General features: G+C 50.9%; 2 protein-coding genes across 8 annotated transcripts in view; one reads left to right on the top strand and one right to left on the bottom strand.

Moving 5' to 3' along the window:
* Positions 1 to 2,657, top strand: part of Fam71e1 (family with sequence similarity 71 member E1) — a 5,081-nt gene extending 2,424 nt beyond the window's left edge. For 4 of the 7 annotated variants that reach the window (XM_029479919.1, XM_021167833.2, XM_021167834.2 and 1 more), the window contains 2 exons: positions 1,670 to 1,943; positions 2,490 to 2,657. In XM_029479919.1, coding sequence (XP_029335779.1) covers positions 1,670 to 1,943; positions 2,490 to 2,546 — 331 coding nt within the window. In that variant the 3' untranslated portion in view covers positions 2,547 to 2,657. Of the gene's footprint in view, positions 1 to 1,669; positions 2,002 to 2,489 lie in introns of all 7 variants that reach the window. The other 3 variants (XM_021167831.2, XM_029479917.1, XM_021167832.2) reach the window with 1 other exon arrangement.
* Positions 2,658 to 3,225: 568 nt separating this feature from the next.
* Positions 3,226 to 22,519, bottom strand: part of Mybpc2 (myosin binding protein C, fast type) — a 23,698-nt gene continuing 4,404 nt past the window's right edge. Inside the window, exons 6-27 of the mRNA XM_021166277.2 lie at positions 22,261 to 22,358; positions 18,869 to 19,062; positions 18,440 to 18,572; positions 18,199 to 18,323; positions 17,950 to 18,055; positions 16,872 to 17,044; positions 15,722 to 15,887; positions 14,492 to 14,598; positions 14,122 to 14,151; positions 13,846 to 13,985; positions 11,299 to 11,458; positions 11,102 to 11,206; positions 10,525 to 10,713; positions 9,779 to 9,913; positions 8,578 to 8,745; positions 8,351 to 8,439; positions 7,427 to 7,622; positions 6,965 to 7,104; positions 6,635 to 6,794; positions 6,398 to 6,534; positions 5,066 to 5,252; positions 3,226 to 3,348 (exon numbers count right to left, since the gene is read on the bottom strand). Coding sequence (XP_021021936.1) covers positions 3,338 to 3,348; positions 5,066 to 5,252; positions 6,398 to 6,534; positions 6,635 to 6,794; positions 6,965 to 7,104; positions 7,427 to 7,622; positions 8,351 to 8,439; positions 8,578 to 8,745; positions 9,779 to 9,913; positions 10,525 to 10,713; positions 11,102 to 11,206; positions 11,299 to 11,458; positions 13,846 to 13,985; positions 14,122 to 14,151; positions 14,492 to 14,598; positions 15,722 to 15,887; positions 16,872 to 17,044; positions 17,950 to 18,055; positions 18,199 to 18,323; positions 18,440 to 18,572; positions 18,869 to 19,062; positions 22,261 to 22,358 — 2,949 coding nt within the window. The 3' untranslated portion in view covers positions 3,226 to 3,337. The remainder of the gene's footprint in view (positions 3,349 to 5,065; positions 5,253 to 6,397; positions 6,535 to 6,634; positions 6,795 to 6,964; positions 7,105 to 7,426; positions 7,623 to 8,350; positions 8,440 to 8,577; positions 8,746 to 9,778; positions 9,914 to 10,524; positions 10,714 to 11,101; positions 11,207 to 11,298; positions 11,459 to 13,845; positions 13,986 to 14,121; positions 14,152 to 14,491; positions 14,599 to 15,721; positions 15,888 to 16,871; positions 17,045 to 17,949; positions 18,056 to 18,198; positions 18,324 to 18,439; positions 18,573 to 18,868; positions 19,063 to 22,260; positions 22,359 to 22,519) is intronic.

Raw genomic sequence — 22,519 nt, forward strand, 5'->3', positions numbered from 1 at the left:
CACACACACACATGCAAGTCACTGACCTATGACCACCACATGCAATGCACACACATGCAAGTCACTGACCTAAGACTACCACATGCAATGCACACACACACATGCAAGTCACTGACCTATGACCACCACATGCAATGCACACACACACATGCAAGTCATTGACCTATGACCACCACATGCAAGAAAGGAAGGGAGGAAGGAAAGAATAGGTGGATTTTAGCTGGACACGGTGGTTCACATGTTTAATCGCAGCACTTGGGAGGCAGAGTTAGGCAAATCTCTGAGTTTAAATCCAGCCCGAACTACAAATTTCAGTCAGCCAGGAATGTATGAGACCTTGTCTCAAAAAAAAAAAAAAAAAAAAAAAAAAAAGCCAAAAGAAAAAAAATGCCCGAATTCACCCAATTATCTCCTTACCTAAGTGGAGAGCATCACTCTGTTTTCTGCCCTGGTAAGATTCACAGTTTCCAACAACAGGCTTTAAATGTTAAATGCAATCTAGGGGTCTCTCTGACCCTGTCCTTGCCTGCCTGTAGCTGACAAAAGTGGTACAAAACCTTCAAAACTGTCATCCCAAGACTCAGAAGGTCGGGACAGGAGGATCAGAAGTTCAAGGCCAGGCTCAGTGACACAACTAGTTCTAGGCCAGCCTGGACTACACTTGTCAACAAAACAAACCCTGTTAGCAATTAGTCCCAGACCTACTCCAGGTTCCTCCTGGCACCAGGCTGAGTCAACGTGACTCCCCTGTGGCTGGAACATTCTTGATCCCAGAGCTTAGGATCAGTCCTGCCTTCATTCTCTTTTCTGCACCTCTGTCCCCTCATCTGGAACATGTGGTGACAGGACAGTTCTTCCTGCAGCACATGGCACAGCATGAGCAGTGTGTAAATGTCAGTGAGAGCTGTTCAATTTCAGGGAAGTCCATCATCCACTGTAGAACACCATGAAGCAGAGGGCGTGTGCTTTGTGTATTTGTGTGCACAGGAGCAAAGAGGTTGGACACATCGGGTCCTGTAAGCAATAGAACCAGGCCAGAGGAGGGTGCAGTGACCTCTTGCTGTAGCTAACAAACCCCAGAGCTATGAATAGTTTCCATCCCTTGCTATGTGGCCTGAGCCAGGTTACTCTTTCCAGACTGTATCTTCCTTTCCTTTGTTGGACCTTGAATCTAGCTGAAAGTGTGAGCAATTCATTTATTCAAATATTTTATAAGCAACCTTCCAGTGGTTAACCATAGTAGGGAAAATGGCAAAATCAGCCCAGAGTTTAGAATCCAAGGAGCTCGCATCAGCCATTGGTGAAGTCAACGGGATGGATGGAGAACTGTCACACGGAGTGATGGAGACTATAAACAGGCCAGGGGAGACCCCTCTGTCCCCCCTCCCCCCAAGCAGACAAGCTCTGGTCCACAGTGAGGACCCCAGCCTTGACTTGATTGGGCCAAGCTAAGCATGGGGCTCAAGCGGAGATATAGAGATTCAAGGTGCAACCGGAAGGTATCACTGTGAGAGATTGATGATAGGGCAGGACCAGGATGCGAGAGAGGTTGAGACAGGAGTCTGGTAGCTGGCCACGGTAAGCATCACACAGCCCATTCAGTAGTAGGAGTCCACAGCGATGGATTAGAAACCCAAGACCATGACTGAGCCACCCCTTCTCTCTTCAGGCTGTTTCCCTTGCAATTTGTGCAGTTGTTTGTGCATGATGAGAGCCGCCAGCAGCTCAAGGTCAAGTTCCGAACTGGCCGCGCCTTCTACTTGCAACTACGCTCTCCTCCAGAGACCCGCGACTGCGAGTTTGGCCGCTGGGTGCGGCTGCTCTACCGCCTGCGATTCCACTCGCCCACCTGCGCAGTGCCCTTCACGCACGAGGACACTGCGCCTGAGGAGGAGGAGGAGGAGGAGGAGGAGGTCAAGGAGGGGCAGTTGCAACCCCCGGAGGTGAGGGCGGGACCTCGAGCCCAGGGATGTTGGGCCAGGAAGGATGGAAAGGGACCAGGTAGGCCTGCTGGAGCCAGGACCCCTGGGTCTGAGGGAGGAAGGCTGGGTCCTGGATACCTGGGTCTGAGGGAGGAGGGCTGGGGCTTAGACCCCTGGGTCTGAGGAAGGAAAACCAGTCCTGGATCTCTAGGCCTAAGGAGAAAGGAACTCCTCCCTTCTTCCATCTTCTTAGGGGTTCTAAGGAAAAGGCTACAGGGTCTGCAGCAGACTAGGGACTGTGTGGCTGATATTGTTAGCCCAGGTGCCCTAAAAGAAACCACACAGCCATCTCCCAGCCTCTGCCTGGCACCAAGTGGGTTCTAGGGAGAGAAACCTTTTCACTGAAAGGTTGGGCTACAGCTGGCCATACATGTCGAGTTCCCTGAAAGGGGAACTGTGGATGACAGTTGTGGAAGCTGAGGCCTCTTCCCAAGGTACCCACAGGCCCACCTTTCTCAAACCCAGACCCTCATGCTGGTCAGGCTCTCAGATGTACACTCTTCTTAGTTTCAAGCCACAGAGGCCAGACTCGACCCGCAGGTCTCAGAACTCTGGGGGCTCTGACTCAGACAAGATCCTTCCAGATCGCCAAAGGACCAGAAATCAAGTCAGCTCAGCTCAGAGCCAGAGAGATGGAATTTTAAACTTAATAAAGATCAGGCTCTTAAGAACCTACACCGAAGCCCTGGTTCTTTTATGTGACAATCACCAAGGCAACAGGCTGCCTCCAGGGCTTCCTCTAGGCCTCTCTGCCTTTGGTGCCTTGCTATGCAAGGGTTTTCCAATTGGCTTCCCTTTTTTCCCTCCGCTGGAGGTGACATCCAGAGCCTCCACCTTCTAAGGAAAACCCTACCCTCAGCCACACCCCATCCCCTCACTGTGGTCTAGACAGGGGCTCTACTACTGAGTCCCTGAGCTCTCTTTTCACTTTTTATTTTAATGCAGGGTATTATTTAATTGCCCTTTCTATGTCTGCCTCAGCCTTCCAGATAGCTAAAATGACAGCTGTACCCAGCCCTGTCTTGGCTGTCCTTTGTGGGTGGTCACAGGCCTGTGTCCTCTCTGTAGGTAATGTTCAAGAGAGTTTAGGCCACAGGGCATGAGTTCCACCCTTGACTCTTGTAAATGCCATGACAAGCAGTTCCCCCAGCAGACGCCATCTTCCAAGATGGTGACCGCAATGACTAACCCCACCCACAAGGGGGTAAGAACTACAGACTCTGGAAGGATGGACACATGATAATTTGAGCAACAGTTCTTTATCACAGTGATCATTCTGGAAAGATGACTGCCATCCCAAGAGTTGCAGCGCTGGTGTCCGGGTTCTGATGACTTATTTAGCAGGTGATGAGCTGTCACTGTGGCACTGCAGGAGAAAAGAGAGGTGGGTGAGGCAGGGTAAGATGGACTGCACCATGTCTCTACCCAAAATCCGCCAGCAGAGGGAGCAAGAGAGTTCCCATCCAGCAAACACCAGTGTAGTCATGGTCACATCTCTCTGTCTCTCTCTCCCTCAGCAGGGCTGCATATAGCCCCAGATATCCTTGAACTCAAATATGTAGCTTGAACTGCTGGTCCTCCTGCTTCCATCTTCCCAATGCTGGGATGACAGTCATCCATCACTGTGGCCAGCTTAGAGTGCTGGGGATGGAGCCGAGGCTTTGTGATAGACAAACACTGTCCCCACAAGCTACATCTCCAGACCCACAGAAAGAGAAAGGGTCTCATGGCATCCAACGTTCCACATAGTTGAGGCTCTTGATATCTCAAGCACCTAAGAACTATGGCTATAGATGTGCTTTGCCATGCCTGGCCTTTTGTTTTGTTTTTAAAATTGTTTTTAATGTTTTAAATGTATTTATTTTATGTGAATACATTGTAGTTGTCTTCAGACACCCTAGAAGAGGGCATCAGATTCCATTACAGATGGCTGTGAGCCACCTTGTGGTTGCTGGGAATTGAACTCAGGACCACAGGAGCAGCCAGTATTCTTAACCACTGAGCCATCCCTTCAGCCCTTGTTTTAAAATTTAATCAGTTATTTTATGTGTGTGTTTATGTTCTCCATGTGCATGGCCTGAAGGGGGCTTTGGAGCCCCTGGAACTGGTGCTACCAATGGTTGTGAGCCATCATGGAGTCCTGGGAACTGAACTCGGGGTCTCTTGAAGAGCAGCCAGTGCTCTTAACCACTGAGTCATCTCTCCAGCCCTTGATTTTTCACTTTATAATGTTTTGACAGGATCATACTATGTAACTCAGGCTGACTTAGAATTCACTCTGTAGCATAGGTTGGCTTCAAACTCACATCTCCTAGATGAGCTTGAGCATTCTTGGGTACTGGAATGACAGATGTGCACCACACCCCAGACAGTTTAAAGTCATTTTAAATCCCAAATGGGGGTGCTCTGAGAACCTGCCAGCTGTCAGAAGTCAGCGGGAGTCTGCCGTGAGGATGCATCTGAGCTGACTTAGTCACCCACAAGAAGACCCCAGAATAGAGGGTGGCTCAGCCTGACTCCAGAATGCAGCCAGTGGGTGGGGGAGGGGGGATGCTCCCAGAACTGTCCCTGAGGGGCTGAAGATCCTGTTTGCTAAGCTGTCACAGGGCCAGGGACATCAGCATTGTTAAGTGTCTTCAGATCAAGCAGAGGCATGCTGATGTGTACTTTGGGCCACCTGATCTGCTTCCTTCAGCAATGTCTTGTGGACTGAATCCAGCAAAGGAGATGAGGAAGTTTTCTTGGAAGACGGTTCAGCATATGCCAGAGACCAAAAGTAGGGACATATGTAGCCACTGTAGTGCCACCAAGACACACGACACCGAATTCCAGGCTGGAAAGACTGTGGTGATGGTGGGGGAGTCTGACGAGTAGGGGAGCGCTATCTCAACTCTGATTCCAGGGGCGAAGGACAGGAGGAGGCTTGACAGGAGGGGTTGCAGGTGGGGCACAAGCTAGGGCTGGTGCTCTCCAACCCCAGGGCCTTTGCATGACCTGTATTGCCTTCTTGCCTGGGGCATCTGGGTAGGTTCACCAGGGGCCCTGGATTAGGGTCAGTCAGTGTGGGACCATTCCCTTCTCACCTCGGACATCCAGTTTGCATTCAGCCAGGGCCTCCCCCAGCTCATTGAAGGCGCGGCAGGAATAGGTCCCTGCATCAAAGGGCGACGGGCGGCGAATGTTCAATGTCAGGATGCCCTGGTAGTTGGTTATGAGGAATTTGGGATCTTCATGGATTTCCATCTTGTTCTTCATCCACACCACCTTCGGCTAGGGAAGGGAACCAGAGAGAAAGCTGACTTAGAGGGATGTCCTGACACCACCTGCATGAGTGCACAGGGGAGACAGAGGACCCCAGTTGGCCACCATTCCTCTCTCGTCACCTCCCACCTTTCCTCCCTGTGCTCCAGGCACTGCTATTTTGGGGACAGACCCAATGATGACTTCCCACCCAGGGCCCTGGGACTGTCTTCTCCCTCTCCCAACCCTGCAGTTCCTGCCTGTCCCACCCTTCCCTGGCCAGCTGCATCCCTTACTGTCTTAGCCCTGCCTCTCGTTCTCTGTCACGCTTATCACCATTCATGGTTTTATATCACTTGTGAGACCTGAGACCAGTGTTATTCTTCCTCCAACACAAAGGAACTTCTTTGTCCCATTTGTGACACACAAAGTTCAGGAAAATACTTGTGGGATAAATCATGTGATTCATCAAATGGAATGAATGAATGAGCTGAGAAAAATGAATAGATTGGCATAGGGTTAAGTGACATGGTGGATGGATTTATGAATGAATGAATGAATGAATGAATGAAGGCCTGGTGGTGCACTACAATCCCAGCACTCAGGAAGTGGAGGCAGAGGATTTTGAGTTCAAGGCCATCCTAGACTACATGAACCCTTATCTAAAAAAGAAAAATGATGGGGCCTGGAGAATGGCTCAGCAGTTGAAAGTGCTTGCTGCTTTTCTAGAGGGTGTGAGTTCAGTTCTCAGCACCCACGCGGGGCAGCTCACAACTGCCTATAATTTAACCACCAGGGAACCCAACGCCCTCTTCTGGCATACAGGAGTACTGCACACACAAAGTTCACATACAAACAAAATTTTAGGATATTTTTAAAGAATAATGAAATCCTGTCTGGGTAGCTCAGGAAAACCTCAGGGAGCTGTACAGGTATAGATGTGTCGCCCCCCCCCCACCTCCCACCCCCGGCGCTTCTCAGGGAATGACACTGTCTCCAAACAGGACAGGAAAGATGGGCTTCATGGATGAGCTGTGCCTGGCAGTCAAGAGGCAGAAAGTTCAAAACTGTCTGAGACTTGGCCTCTGCCTGAGGAGACTGCAGGGAGGAACTGCCGGTATGGTGGGTCTGGGGCTACGTGCTGCTGAGGGTTTCTCCAGACCCCACCGTGGCACCTTAGGGTGGCCTCTGACGGCACAGTTGAGAGCTGCGGTATATCCCGCCACCACGACCCGGTCCATCAGGGGGGTCAGGAACTTGGGAGCTGTCCGGAAATCATGCTCCTTGTACTCCAGTGGTTTTAAGGTGATTCCTAGAGAAAGAGACACCCATAAGGTGAGTCCCACCCCAACACTAGCTAGGGGCCAACAACCAGGAGTAGCAGCTGAAGGCCAGGCAGCTGGACCCTGTACCTGTCTTGAGAATTCGAGCTGTGTTCTTGGAGACACCTGGCGAGTCACTGAGACCGCAGATGTTCTCGCTGAAGATACGGAAGTAATACTCATTACCCACAATGAGGTCAGACACGGTACAGCTGGTGTGGCGATTGTGTTCGTAGACATTGAACCACTCCTGGAATGGGGACAAGGAGGGATGAGGGCAGGCAGGTGCATGGAGGACACACGTGGGTACAGACTCACAGTCATCCAGTCTCCTAGCCTCAATTTCCCAGCTGTGAAATAGACAGCTCAGCTCTGCTCTGTCGAGGCAACTAGCCCCCCAAGGTCCCTCTGTCCCCTCACCATGGTCTTTTTGTCAGCCTTCTGGACAAAGTAGCCTGTGATCTCACTGTTCCCGTCGTCCTTGGGCGGCTGCCACTCCACCAGAGCATTTGTGCCCCACACCTCCTTCACCATCACATTCTCTGCTGGCCCTGCCTTTTCTGGAAAGAGAGTTGGGGGTTACCTACCATCTGAGAGGCCCTAAAGCCTGGCTTTGCCTCTCCTTTTCTTTCCAGATTTTTTTTCCTTTTCTTTTTGACAGTAGCCCAGGCTGATCTCAAATGCATTATATATCCCAGGATTATACTGCTGATCCCCCTACTGTTACCGGCTGAGTGCTGAGATGATAGACCACCCCCACACCTTGTTTACCAAGTGCTGGGATGGGCCCTACGGTGTTGTGTATGTTAGGCAAGCACAGAACCAACTGAACCCCTTCCTGCTTCAAACATCCCGTCCTCCCCCGGGGGTCCTGTCTCGCACCCACGACCCGGATGCGTATGGTAGCAGTGTCCTTCATGTTCTCAATCTGCACACTCAGCTCATACTCTCCAGAGTCAGAGCGGGCCGCCTGTCGCACGAAGAACACTGTGTCGAAGTCACTAGTCCTCACATTCACACGGGAGGTATCCAAGGGAGCCCCACCCTTGGTCCACACCACCTGAGGCCGGGGCTTGCCCTGGGGGAGGAAATAAAGTCAGGGGACTAGGCTCTGAGGGTCTGAGGACCTGCCTACATCACTGGCCCAAGGCCTGACAACTTCCTTTTTTTTTTTTTAACAAGTTTTTTTTTTGAAGATTTATTTATTATATGTAAGTACACTGTAGCTGTCTTCAGACACTCCAGAAGAGGGAGTCAGATCTCGTTACGGATGGTTGTGAGCCACCATGTGGTTGCTGGAATTTGAACTCCGGACCTTCGGAAGAACAGTCGGGTGCTCTTACCCACTGAGCCATCTCACCAGCCTGCCTGACAACTTCCTGGTCTTGGACTTGTTCCTAGTCCAGGCCCTGATCCCCACCAAACTCTGGGCATGGCTCTGTTTGACCCCAACCCTATCTCTGATCTCCACTCTGATCCCAGCCCTAACCCTGACCTTGATCCCAGCCCTGACCCTGGCACTGATCTTCACACAAATGATGGTACTGGCCCTGAGTCTGACCCTGTCCATGGCCCTGCCCCAGCCCCAGCTCTGACCCTGACCCTAGCCCTAAGCCTGACCCCAACTCCAACCCTATCAATAACCCAGACACCAGCTCCAACTCTGACCCTATCTATAGCCCTAGCCCCAGCTCCAAACCTGGCCTTAACCCTGATCCCAGATCCAACCCTATCTTAACCCCAGCTCTTACCCTGGCCTTGTCCACAACCCCAAGCCCAGCCCAACCCTGATCCCAGCTCAAGTACCTGGAAGGGGATGACGAGGTTGAGGGCCTCCCCAACTTTTCGGATATAAGTCTGACGAAGATGGCGGGGGAGGCGGATCTTAGGTTGCTCTGAGGGTGTAAACAGAGAGGGTATGTGTTGGGCTGGGAACCACTAGATGGGGATGACATCATCTGGGGGACCCTAATTTGAATGACATTGAGTAGAGAGTCTCAGAAGAGCTGTGTCAGGGACTGAGTGTCACTCACCAACAATCTCCCTGATAGTGACTGGCTGAAGGAGGGTGGCTGGTTCACTGCGCCCTGCGATGTTGACCCCAACAACCCGGAAGAGGATCCTGGCTCCAGTTGGGAGATCCTTGACAGTGAAGCCACAGCGTTCCACTGGCTCCTTGTTAGCTGGGACCCATTCCTCAGCTGGAGAAAGGAGTCTCGTGGACCGGGGCCTTCCTCAGGGGGCCTCTGCCCTGCCCCTCCCCCTCCCCCAGTCAACACTCCCACTACAGTGAGTGAGCACCAGCATCAGTGGCCACAGCCCCAGTCAAGCGCTCCTGAGGATGGCATGGAGGACCACCCCCATGCCAGCAAAGGCAGCACACCCGCCTCAACACTGTAACCCGCATTTTCAAGGATGAGGAATTGGGGACCCAAGTAGCTTAAGCTCAAGCATGAAATGGTGCAAGAATGGGAAGATGTTGGCCAGCTGGGGAATGAAGAAAGGAATGCTGGGAAGAGATGGGGCAAGGAGCTAATGGAGGCAATATTATCTCTTCCCTATGTGGTCACAGTTCCAGGTCTTGAAAGGTTCTGAATCATAGAGGCCAAGACATGGGCACGGGCACAGGCACAGGAAGAGGCAGAATGGGCAGGGCTGGGACTTGCTGGGATTGCTTGATTACAGATAAGGCTGGACAGTGTCAGTGTGGTGTCCTGGCTCTGCCTGATAATCATGGAAGACAATCTGCAGCCGGGGCTGTGAACTCCATGACAGGGTGTGTGTGTGTGTGTGTGTGTGTGCATGTACTTGGGTGGGTAAGCAAATATTTACAAGTATATGGCTTTAAGCAGTATGTGTCCACTAGTGTGAGAGTGTATGCCAGTGTGCCTCATGAATATGTGTGAGTGTTGCACGTGAATACGCAAGTGCTTGAGTGTGATCATGAGTGTGTTTGGGGGGTGCAGCAGAGGTGGAGATGAGGACAATGGAGGTGACAGTTACACAGACAGATGGTTGGGAAGGAAGGATAGTAAAAGAAGAGGAGGGAAGGGTGGGAAGAAGAGAGGGAGAAGGAGGTAGAGGAAGGTGTAAGAGGAAGGAGCAGACAGTAGGAAGCCATTGCTGCACAGAGGTGGACAGAGGCAGGGAGGACACCCTGGCCTGAGGTCCAGCCTGCCCCAGGCACCATGCCAGCCCCGTGCAACTCCCAAGTCTAGGGGAAGTGCCACTCACAGCCCTCCAGGCAGTACTCCACCAGGTAGCCATCAATGCCACCAGCACCAATCCGATCTGGAGGTCTCCACTTAAGTGTGGTGGTGGTGTCCGTCACATCCTCCACGGTGAGGTGTTGTGGTGCACTCGTGGGAGCTGCAGGGATCCAGAGAGAGAGAGAGAAGGCCAGGAGCCAATGAAGGACCAGAGGTTCGAAAAAGAAGGGCAGGACTAGAAATGGTGTCAGTGTGGTTGGCCAAAGGTCAATGAGTAAGGAAGGGCGTGAAGGAGATTAAAACAGCACCCAAAACAAAAACAAGCTAGTGTGGTGCACACCTTTAATTCTAGAACTGGGGAGGCAGAAGTGGTGGATCTCTGAGTTCAAGGCCAGCTTAGTCTACATATCAAGTTCAAGGCCAGCTAATACTATACAGAACCTGTTTCAAAAAGACTTTAAAAAAAAAAAAAAGAAAGAAAAGAAAAGAAGGTGCTTCTGGGGCTGTCCCTCAGAGGTAAAATGCCTGCCTAGAATCCCCCAGTAAGGGGCTGGGGATATGGCTCGGTGGTAGAGCCCATGTCTAGAATCCCCCACAGTGAGGGGCTGGGGTTTTATGCAAGGTCCTGGGTTCCATCTTCAGTAACACACACACACACACACACACAGAGGGGTTCCAAGCTCCACGAATCAAAGGCCAGGCATGGGGTTGGAGATGAACGTAGGGCAGAATGGGTGAGGAGAGCAGGTGGGGACAGAGAGTACATCATACCAATGGGCATGAAGGGCTTGGTGTTCATGCTGGGCTGTGAGACCCCAATGGCATTGACAGCAAAGACCCGCATCTCATAAAGGACGCCCTCGATCATCTTTGTGGACTCGTAAGTGGTGTCAGTGAAGACCTCAAAGTTGATCTTCATCCAGCGCTGGGAGCCTTTCTTCTTCCGCTCCATCAAGTACCCTGTGGATTCCCAAGCACAAGGGTTTGTGGGGGGTCATGGTGGGTCTAGAGTCACAGTTGGGACAGGCAGGATCACATAGGAAGGACCACAGGACCCCCATCAGATTGACTCTCTGCATCTCAGAGCCTCCTGGGGCTACCACATATGGCTTTGGGAATCAATAAGCCAGGGGTCACAGAAATCCCCAGGCTATGAAACCAAAAATGAGGCATTTCCAAGTCACTAGGGAATAATGAATCCCCGTAAAGGTGAATAGGATCAATAAGTGACAACGGGACCAGTGATGATGGCATGTGCCTTTAATCCCTGGGAGGATTAAACTCAGGAGGGAGGGTCAGGTGCAAGGGAACATGGGAGTCACAGGGACACTGGTATGTGGATGCTAACCAGTCACTGGCTGTCCTCCATCATACTTGGGTGGCTCCCAGACCAGAATGGCCCAGTCTTCTCCAACTGAGGTGACACGGACAGCCTCTGGAGGATCAGGAACATCTGGGTGGAGGTAAGGGACAATGAGAGTCAGAGGTACTCTCGGAGGCCACAGTGAGCCACCTCGTGCTTCATCCCCTTAACCTGCTGCTTACCCACAACCCGCAGGAAAATGGAGGCCACATCCTCGCCCGCAGGATTGGTGACTTTGATGGTGTAGCGGCCCTCATCCGACCGCTCCGCACTCTCGATCACAAAGCTGCTGCAGTCTGGCCTCTGCTCGATGCGTGTCCTGCCTTCTGTGGCTGTGAACACCTGCACACAGCCACCCAGCAGCCTGGCTTGCATCACTTGCCCAGACCATGCCTGCCTCAATGCCTCAAAATCTTACAGTGGCTTCTCTATGGCCACGTATATATGAGTTCTGGACTCACCCCGACTTTCCTCCTCCACACCCTTCTTGCCCACCACACACATCCACCATCACTAGACTTGTGTCTTGTTCCCAAGAGAGTCACAGTTTATCTGTGTACATACGGCCTGGCATCTCTCTCTCTCTCTCTCTCTCTCTCTCTCTCTCTCATAATCTAGACCACCACGGGCCTTCTTTTTTTTTTTTTAAAGATTTATTTATTTATTATATGTGTGTACACTGTAGCTGTCTTCAGACACTCCAGAAGAGGGCATCAGATTTTTGTTACGGATGGTTGTGAGACACCATGTGGTTGCTGGGATTTGAACTCAGGACCTTTGGAAGAGCAGTCAGTGCCCTTAACCGCTGAGCCATCTCACCAGCCCCACCACGGGCCTTCCTATGTTGCCAAAGACGACCTGAACTCCTGTTCCTTCTGTCCCCACCTCCCAGTGGCAGAGATGATGTGTACGAACCACCATGTCTGATTTGTGCAGTGCTCGTAAGCTCTAGCAGTAGAACCCCTGCCAGGAATCCCAGTCACTGCCCCAGCTTCCTTAAGGTCAGCTGGAAGTTATCACTTCCTCCAGGAAGCATTTTGGATGCTCTTAGCTAAAAGCAACATCATATTTCCACAACTCCTACTCTCTGCCCACTCCACCCCCGTGCTCTCCCCATCTCCATCTCAGCCACCTTGGGAAGCTACCATGTGGGCTTGTGTCACCTCCCCCAAAGGAAGAAGACCCAGAGCTACATCTGATGAGGGTGGCACCTTTAGTGGTGAGCTGGGGGGGGGGTGGATACATATGGAGCCACACTGTCCGTGTTCCAGAAGAGGAGACCTCAGTGTTGCTACAGTTTGGATCAATGGTACCCAAAGACCCGTGTCCTGAAGGCTTGTCCCAGTTCATCTCATTACTGGGATGATAGGACCTAAAGCTGGGCAGTGGTGACATAGGCCTTTAATCCCAGCACCCAGAAGGTAGAGGCAGGTGGATCTATGTAAATTCGAGGCCAGCCTGGTCTATAGAGTGAGTTCTAGGACAGCCAGGGCTACACAGAGAAACCCTGTCTTGAGAAACAAACAGCAAAAAGTGATGGGGCCTAGCAAGAGAATATCTAGCCATTGAAGAGGATATTGGGACCCCAGTCCCTTCCTCTTGGTGTGTCCCCGCCACTGTGAGGTAAGTATCCTGTTCCAGAATAAACTTCCCACCACAGTGTTCAGCCAAAGAGCTAAGCAAAGGAACGCTGACCAGGGGCTGAAAACAAGAATACTAGATGGACAGATAGATGATAGATAGATAGATAGATAGATAGATAGATAGATAGATAGATAGATGATAGATGGATGGATGGATGGATGGATGGATGGATGGACGGACGGACGGACGGACGGACGGACAGACAGACAGACAGACAGACAGACAGACAGACAGATAGATAGATAGATAGATAGATAGACAGATAGATAGACAGATAGATAGACAGATAGACAGATAACTAGCCTCTGGTATTGATTACATTCACTGAAGACTGTCTAGCATCAGGAGAGGTGAGAATCTGACTTTCATGTGTGCCAGAATAGACAAAGACAAAGCAGTTTTTGGTAAAAGAGTGAATAGACAGATGGTAGATGGATGGATAGGTGGACTTTTGTGGGGGTGGATGGATGGAGGGACAGGTGTATAGAAGCATGGATAGATGAATGACTTGTGTATGGGATGAATGAGTGAATGGTGGGAGATGGATGAGCAGATCAATCGCATAGGAATACATGGATTATGGATGATATGGATTGGTGGAAGGATCTATGGGGTGAATAGGTGGTAGGTGAATGGGTTGTATAAAGATAAATGGGTTGTGGATAACAGGTAGGTTGTGGTAGAAGGGGGATGGATATATGGATGGATGGGTAGGTAAATGGATGGGAAGATATGTGGATAGATGGGTGGATGTGTAGATGGATGAGTGGGGTGGGTGGGTGGTGGGATGGGTGAGTGGGTTGTAGGATGAGTGAGTGGATTGATAAGTGGGTGAGTGGTGGATGGAAGGGTTACTGAAGAGATGGATAAACTGGAGTCTTCACTAACTAGCTGCCCGATGAAAAGATCAATGGATGGGCCCATGTTTGTAGACCAACACAACCTGCAGTCTTCAGAACTATACCACACAGAAGGAAGACCTGTCCTCATTTCATAGCATATGAAACTGAAGCTCAGAGAGGAAAAGTTCGTTGCCTGAAGCCCCAGCAGAGCCAGAGGGAGAGGAACCAGGGGCAGAAACCTACCTCATCTCCCCTTAGCCAGGTAGCAGTGGGAGGTGGTTCCCCTGTGATGGCCACATCCAGCCGCAGCTTGTTTCCAGCCACCACAACAATTGAGTTATCTGAGGTCTTCCCTGAGCAGTCCAGGTGGATCTTTGGGGGCTCTAGAGGCACAAAAGAGGCACTGGAGACCTGGCTTCCCAATACCATCATAGGTGCCCCAGAGAAGCAACATTCCAAGATCAGATCCCAGCCTCCTCCCTCAGACATGAGTTTCACTGGAGCCCCCCTAGCCCTTACCTTGCTTAGGTACGTACTCCACTTTGATTTCTGGAAGGACAAGGAGATGGAGGGTTAGAGCTAAACTCTCAGGTCCCTGCCTCATTTTTTCTTCCTAATCCAGAGGCAGAGAAATCTCTAGAAGCAAACCTGAGTCTGGGGTGCTAGGGAAGGGAAAGATGCCCCAGCCGTCCCTAGTCCCCATGAATATGCATCAGCATGTACCATGCTCTGAGCATCTCATCTGATGCTATCCATGGGCCCCATAGACAGTTGCTATGACCTCCGTTGTAGAACTAGGAATCTCAACACAGCAGGGAGGCATTCTGGGATTCCGGGGGTCTGGGAGGGTGGTTCTCCATCCCAAGTAGAAAAGGAAAGCTGTCTCTACCCAAAAAGTTGAGCTTGGCTGAGAGGGATAGGGCATAGCCATCGGGCACGAATGTGTAGTCTCCCTCATCCTCAGGGCGGACGTCATCAATCACCAGCTTGTGGAATCTAGAAGGCAGAAAGGAGGTGGGTGGGGTCAGGCCAGATCACCCCATAGGCTTCTGTGAATGCCAGCATGAGAAGCATGTGAGACCAGGATCTACCTCATGTGACATTCCTTAGGCACCAGCTACTTTCCCCCCCACCCCTTAAGATTTATATGTCTGCATGCATGTGCAGCATGTGTGTGCAGTACCTACAGAGGACAGAAGAGGGCACTAGATCCCTTGGAACTGGAGTTACAGATGGTTGTGAGCCATCATGTGTGTCCTGGGAATTGAACCTGGGTCCCCTGCAAGAGTGGCCAGTGCTCCTAATCATCATGACATCTCTCCAGCACTTCTCCATTTTGAGACAGGGCTTCTCAGTGGGACCTGGTCTCATCAAGTAAACTAGGCTGTCTGGCCAACAAACTCCAGGGATCCTGCTCTGTCTGCCACCCCAGTGATGGATTACGGGCCCACACTGCCATGCCCAGCGTTCCAGATGGGTGCAGGGAATTGAACTCAAGTCCTCACGCTTGCATAGCCACTGCTCTAATTTGAGGTTCTGTGATGTTCTGGCCTGAGCTTGGGGCCCCACTTCCTAGCTGTGTGGCTTTGGGCAAGCTACCAAACCTCTCTCTGTGCCTCAGTGCCTTCATCCATAAAGAGAGGTGATGATGAGACTTATCTTGGGGTTGTGAGACATCTAGCAGGGAGCTGGCACTCAGGAAGTGCTCTGAGAGTATCAAGACCGGCACCATTGTTATCAATGCCACCAGCAGCCACAGTCCCTCATGAAAAACAAACAGCTCTCACGAAGGAACCAAGGAGGGTGTGATACTGGGCCACAGCCATGGCTCTCAGATATCCAGTGGATGAGCAGGTATCTATCTTAGGTACCCACACTGCCTAGTGAATGCTAACCTCTTGCTCTCCTGTGCATCCCAAATATGGTCCTCGTTGACCTCTTCCCACACCGTGCCTTTGTAGGGAGATCTTGATGTCCCAACCGACCCAGACTCAGATTAAAGCAGCACTTCTTCAAAACTGGTGAGCCTATCACCCAGCCATAGCGAGCGGATACACATGTCCCACTCAGCCAATCCAAGGGTTCACACATGGCACCATTCCTTCTGCCTGTGCCTCACCTGCCCACATGGGAGATGGTGATCCTCTTGCTGGGTCGTACCTCCACGCCATTTTTGTACCATTTGCCCGTCACCTTCTCGTCAGACACTTCACACTTGAACACAGCCTGCTCTGCAGCCTTCACCGTCAGGTCAGCAATGTCCTGCAGGACCTCCAGTTGCTTCTCTGAATAAGGAGGAAGAAGGATGGGAACCCAGCCACTCCACTCAGGCCACAAAGACTAGTGAGCACCCACTGTGTGCTGAATGCTGTTCTGGAGCTGTAATGATGAGTAAGCTTCTGACTGCCTACTGCGCATGGAGAGCCACGTTCTAGACAAGGAAATTCCATGAATTGGGAATGAGATGGCCTGAGAAAGGTAAGGGAAATGCTACAGAGAATACGGAAAGCCTCCTAGGAAGAGTGCGTGCAAAGGCCCTGAGGCGGGCTGGGACATGCCCAGAGCTTCTGCCTATAATCCCCCACTGAGAGGCTGGGGTGTGGCTCAGTGGTAGAACTCTTAGCTCATGCTCTGACAAGATGCTAAAATTTTCCCAATATTTTACTTAGAAGTGTTAACTTGCTGAACCCTTGGGTAAAAAGAGCTGAATGTGTGAATATATGCCTACATGCATATATGTGTGTATATATAAATATTATATATATGAATATATAATATATAATAATATATAATATTCGTGTATATATATATATAAATTCATGTCTATCAGCCCCTCCCTTCCCCCTTGGCCCTTTCTCTCCCCTGTACAACGGTGTCACCTGAGAACTCGTCTTGGCAGTGCATTCCTGGGAGTCAGCTCAGTGTGCACTTTCCCTTGTTTAATGGCCACATATAAAAAAAACTTATTTATTTAACCATAAATAACATAGATCTTTGTTTTGTTTTCCTTTCTTCCTTTCTCTGTCTCTCTGTCTCTCTCTTTCGGAAATATAGACTCATAGGACATAAAATCCTATGGACTCCACGTCAACCAGCATACAGACCTCCTTCAGTGCTGTATGTGGTGAGTTGGGGGGAGGAGTGTCAATGTAGCAGGAAGGTTGCCAGTCTGAGCACAAGATGGAGAGTCTGGCCATGTAGGGGTAGAAGAGGACACACTGATCCGAAGCCTCAGTGCTTTCATCCAGCCCTCTGAGAGGAAGCCGTACCTTCCACAATGAGTTCAGCCTCACACTGGCCACCATTGGTTATGACCTGGTAGCGGCCCCCATCCTCCTGGGCCACATCAGAGTAGATGAGGATGTGCCGTTTCCCGTCCTTCTTGAAGCGGTAGCGTGCCTTGTAGGAATCCTCCCGAGTCATCTCCACACCATCTTTCATCCTGAGTGGAGGGAAGGCCACCAGCGGTCTCAGTGTGGAAGGGTGGATTGTGGATAAAGCAGGGTTGGGTGGGTGTGTGGTTGGTTTAGATGGGAAATGAATGGGTGGAGGGGTAAGGGGTGGGTGGGATGAATGGAGGAAGGACGGCTTGACAATGATGGGTTGAAAGATGATAGGGGAATGGCTGAATGAGTCAATGGAAATGGAGGTTGGGTAGGGGATGGTTGGAGATAGGAATAGATGAAGATATGAACGAATCAATAGATTAATGATGGATGAATGGAAAGGGGAGAAAAGGAATGTAAGGGTGGTGGATGGATGGATGAAGCTGGGTAGATAACGGACGAGTGGAGAGATGATGGATAGATCGGTAAATGTATAATACAAAGATGGACTGACAATGGTGGGTGGAAGGATAATAGGTGAATGGATTATAGAAGGATGCATGGCTAATTCATGGATGGAGGGATGGTGGATGAATTGGTAGTGGGTATATAATGGAAAGACGGATGCGTACAGGCATGGTAGGTGGGTGGTGGATAATGGGTGGGTGATGGGTAGGTGATGGATGGGTGCATGAGGGCTAGCTGAGAGGAGGATGGACAGGTGGCTAACAGACCCATGGATGGATACATCCAAGGGCAAATGACTGGCTGACAGATGAGCTAATGTCCAGTACAACAGGGGGGATCAGGAAAAGATCCTGAAGAGAATGGGACAGACAGAGGTCAGTTCTAGCGTTGAGGTCAAGAGTAAAGGGGGAGTTTTAAAGAGTAACTGAGGTCTCAGGTGCCCCCTGAGTGGGATCAGAGTCTCCCAGGGAGTTTTGGGTCCACTAGAGACCAGGGCTGAGGTGAAGAACCTAACGACACCTGTGCTCAGCTCAGAAACCAAAGCTCAACTCACCACATAACCTGCGCACCCTCTTCCGACACCTCTACCGACATCTCCACTCGGTCACCCACGAATACCTGCTGGTCCTCCAGTGGGGTGACAATCAAGACTGGGGGCTCTATGTAGTGGGAGAGAGAAAGCCAGCAGTTTCAGAATCCACTCAACTCCCTCCCTCCCTCTCTCCCTCCCTCCCTCCCTCCCTCTCTCCCTCCCTCTCTCTCTCTCTCTCTCTCTCTCTCTCTCGGTTCAGCCAGCCCCCACCTTTGACAAAGAGTTCAGTGAAACACTTCTCATCTTGGACTGCCACCTCGTATGCAGCATCATCCGCCAGCGTGCACTTGTTGATGGTAAGAATTCGTTTCTTCCCAACGTTCTCAAACACATACCTAGTATGAGAGCGGCCATTATAGAGGGCACAACCAAGGGGAAATGTTGGAACCCACTCTTATTTCTGAGCATTAACTCCAAATCGCCCTCTTTGCAGCAAACGCCCTGTACACACTTGCTGCTTGGTTTGATCTCCTGGCCGTTCTTGAACCACTTGAGAGGAAGGTCTGGGTCACTGATCTCCACCACCAACTTGATCTTGTTGCCCCTGTCTACTTGGTAGGCTGGGTCCAACTTCTTAGTGAAGGCTAGAGAGGAAGAGAGGACCGCAGGGTACAGAATGGACCAAGGGATATGGAGATGAACAGTACTGAGGACAGGAGACAGGGGGCCAGAGAGGAGAGTTCTCTGCCCTGATCATTTCTAGAGGAGCCAAGTCTTTCTCCCAGACCTCAGTCACTCCAAGGTCAAGTCTGGAGGCTCCTGTGAGCTTAGAGACCCTTGAGAGTGATGTCAACCACTTGCCAGGTGGGGGCACCAGAAGCTGAGTCCAGGGTGTATGCAGGTTGGAGGACATGCCCATCTCCCTTAGGTCAGTGCTGACCTGCACTCTTCTTGACCTCCACCTTGGCCTTCTTGAGCCGCTTCAGCATGCCACGGAGGTCAGTGATGCCGTACTGGAAGGCGATCTTCTCGTACTCGCTCTTCTTGGCCCCCTTCAGGAGCTCCCAAATCTCCGGAGGTATACCCAGGTCATCCTCATCTTTCTTCTTCTTCTTCTCCTCCTCAACTACTTCCCTGGGGAAGCAGGGGCACCAGCATCAAGGAGATCAGTGCTTCCCCCACCCCCACGGTGTACTTTGTTATGTGACCATCCATCCATGCCCTTTCATGTTCTACCCATGAACCCATCCACCCATCCATCCATCCATCCATCCATCCACCATCCACCCATCCATCCACCCATCCATCCACACATTCACTCATCCATCCATCCATCCATCCACCCATCCATCCATCCACTCATCCATCCACCCATCCATCCCTTCACCTCTCTGCCCATCTACCCATATGCCCATCCATCCACAATTTATCCAACAGATATTTATCAGTCACCTTCCTTTCGCAGGTTTTTCCACCCATGGTTCCCACAGAACATTTCCAACATCCACATCAGAAACCATCTCTTCCCTGTTTTAAATATTGCTATGGCTCCCCACTGCCTTCAGGGGAGCCCCAGCTCCTCATTCTGGTGATCACTAGCCTACCTACCTTTCTATCACCACCACTCCGACCGTTCAGAACAGCTTCGTGCCCCATCCTCAGCAATTCAGGCTCTTTTCTGCTTCCCAGGGCTTTTGCTGCTTCCAGCCTCTTATTTCCCTGCCTTTGTGTCCCTTTCTATCCTACCAACCCTAACCTTCTTCTCTGTGAAATATCTGTGGTTCTCCAAGGCCATTTGACCTACTTTGCCCTGGTGTTCCAGATCCTTGCAAACCCCTCCTCCAACCACACCAAACTGCCTCATGTGTGTCCCTGTCTTTGGACCTGTCTTGTCTTCCCAAGGCATTGAAGGCCAGGATCAAGTGGGGCTCCTCTGTGCCTCTCAGCCCAGTACCCAGTGGACAAAAGGACTCACAGGAGGTGCAGTGTATGAAGCAAGGGATGCATGCAGAGATCTTCAAGAAGGAAGAAGGGAGGGACAGAGTAGGTGTGTGGGTGAACTTGGGACATGAATATTGTATTGGTATGGAGAGGAGAGGGTGAGAGGACAGATAAACAGACAGATGGGTGGGTGGAGAATAGCAGGGCACATGCATACACAGCTAGGGAAGTTGAACAAGTATTGGGTCATAAGTGGATACAGGATGGTCAAGCCTGTGGCCGGCTGGAAGCAGACCCACAGAGGAACGAGTCAGTGAGCGGAGCTGTCGGCGGGATAAATGAAGCCATGAAGAGTGGACACAAATTCAATAATATGGTGGATACCTGAGAGAAAGTGTTCTGAAGAACAATAATAAATTGTCACAATCTATCCATTCTGCTATGAATGTGTGCACGTGTGTACACGTGTGCATCTACGTGTGTAGCCAGACGTTGACATCAACTGTCTCTCCCCAATCACTTCTCCACCCTAAGTTTTAATGTTTGTATTGTGTGTGCATGTGCATGTGTGTTGTGTTTGCTCACGTATGCACGTGCTTGTGTGTGAGTGTGTGTGTGTGTGCACGCACGTGTGCGTATACACACTCACACACTATAGCATGAACAATTTTCAGGAGTCAGTTCTCTCCCCTGACATGTGGTTTCCTAGCATGGAGTGCAGGCCCTCAGGCTTCAGGACATGAAGCCTTGCCCGCTGAGCCGTCTCCCTTGGCCCACCTTATTTTTTGAGCCATGGTTGTCTCTATGAACCTGGAGCTCACTGACTGGCCTAAGCTGGTTGGCCAGCAAACGCCAGGAATCTATCTGTCCCCATTTCGCTATCGCTGCGATTACAGAAGCACAGCTCTGTGCCTGGACGTGCACATGGGTGCTGGGGATTTGAACTCAGGTCCTCACACTTGCACAGCAAGCGTTTTACTGATTGAGATGTCTTCACAGCCCCAATGCAATTTTTTTATTTTTTCTTTCTTTTTCTTTCCCCTTTTTACCTACAGAGTACCAACCCTACACTGCTAAATTTAACAGAAAGCTCTAAGAGGCTGGCTCAAAGGGTGAGGGTTCATGTCAGTGGTGGGCAAAGAAACAACAACAAAAGGCTGGTGGGCTGGTGTGTGTGGGAGCAGATGTTTGGTAGCGTGCTGGGTGCTGTGGGGGAGGAGTGCAGGTACAGTTGGATAAACAGGCAAGGAGGTGGATGGATGTAAGAAGGACAGGGAATGAGTGTGTGGATGGGGATGGACTAGCAAACAGACATTCGAGCATAATGGCGGCAGGGTGGATGGAGAGCCCGAGAAGGTGGTGGGGAAGAATAAATATGTGAAGTAGATGGATGACAGCGAGGGAGACAGCTGGGTGGGTGGAGGATGAGGGCGTGGATTGCTGGGTGGGGACCAGTGATGGTAGTGAGCGTTGGAGGGAGGCAGAGCTGGACCAGTAGGGGGCGGAAGCCTGGGTGAGCAGGGCAGGTCACAGCTGGTGGATTCAGGGACTTGCTGGGCAGATGGCTGACGGGATGGTGTTATGGACAGGGTGGGGGTGGACAGGCTGATGGGAAGGAATGATGATATAGACGAGATAGTACTGGAATAAAACGAAAACCTAGGGGTGGAGGCTGGAGGGATGTCTCAGTGGGCACACACAGCTTTCCCAGAGAACCCAGATTCAGTTCCCAACATCCCCAGTTAGGCAATTCACAACCGCCTGTAGCTCCAGTTCTAGGGACTCCAGCTCCCTCTTCTGGCCTCCACGGGTATGGCACTGGGTATGGCACTCATCTGCACAAACCCACAGGCATAGTAAAAATAAAATGGGGTGGGTGTGAGTGGAGAGAACTGGATGCTTGGATCTTGTTATCTTGCTCTTGCCCAGCCTATTGAATGCCAAATTCAGTGAGAAAGTCTATCTCAAAAAATAAAGTGGAAGGCTAGGCATGATGGTGCATGCCTTTAATCCTAGCACCTGAGAGTTCAAGGCAAGTAAACTTCTACGAATTTGAGGCCAGACTAGTCTACATAGCAAGCTCCAGGCAAGGCCAGGCAAGGCAATGTAGTGAGACACTGTCTCAAAAATTATACACACATTCATACATACATGCATGCATACCTACACACACATTCAGTGGAGAGTGATAGAAAATTCCAGAAATCAACCTCTGCCCCCTACACACACACTCACACTCCACATGCAGAAGAAAAGAAAAAGAGGAAGGGAGGAAGGGAGGGAGGGAGAAAATTTAGGGAGGTTCATAAGGAGAAATGAGGTGTTGGCACCTTGGCTACTGTCCCTCTCCTGTGACCCCACCTGTTCCCTCTGCCAGGTAGGCCAACTCACCTCTTCTTCAACAAGCCACTGAAATCCAGCTCGCCTGCATCTTCTGACTTCCCATCACCCCTGTAATCATTAAGAGGGGGTGGGAACTCCATTAAAATCTAACCCAGGTGGGAGGCAGAGGCAGGCAGATTTCTGAGTTCGAGGCCAGCCTGGTCTACAAAGTGAGTTTCAGGACAGCCAGGGCTACACAGAGAAACCCTGTCTCAGAAAAGAAAGAAAGAAAGAAAAGAAAGGAAGGAAGGAAGGAAGGGAGGGAGGG

This window comes from Mus caroli, chromosome 7, assembly GCF_900094665.2.
Source record: "Mus caroli chromosome 7, CAROLI_EIJ_v1.1, whole genome shotgun sequence".
Classification (NCBI taxonomy): domain Eukaryota; kingdom Metazoa; phylum Chordata; class Mammalia; order Rodentia; family Muridae; genus Mus; species Mus caroli.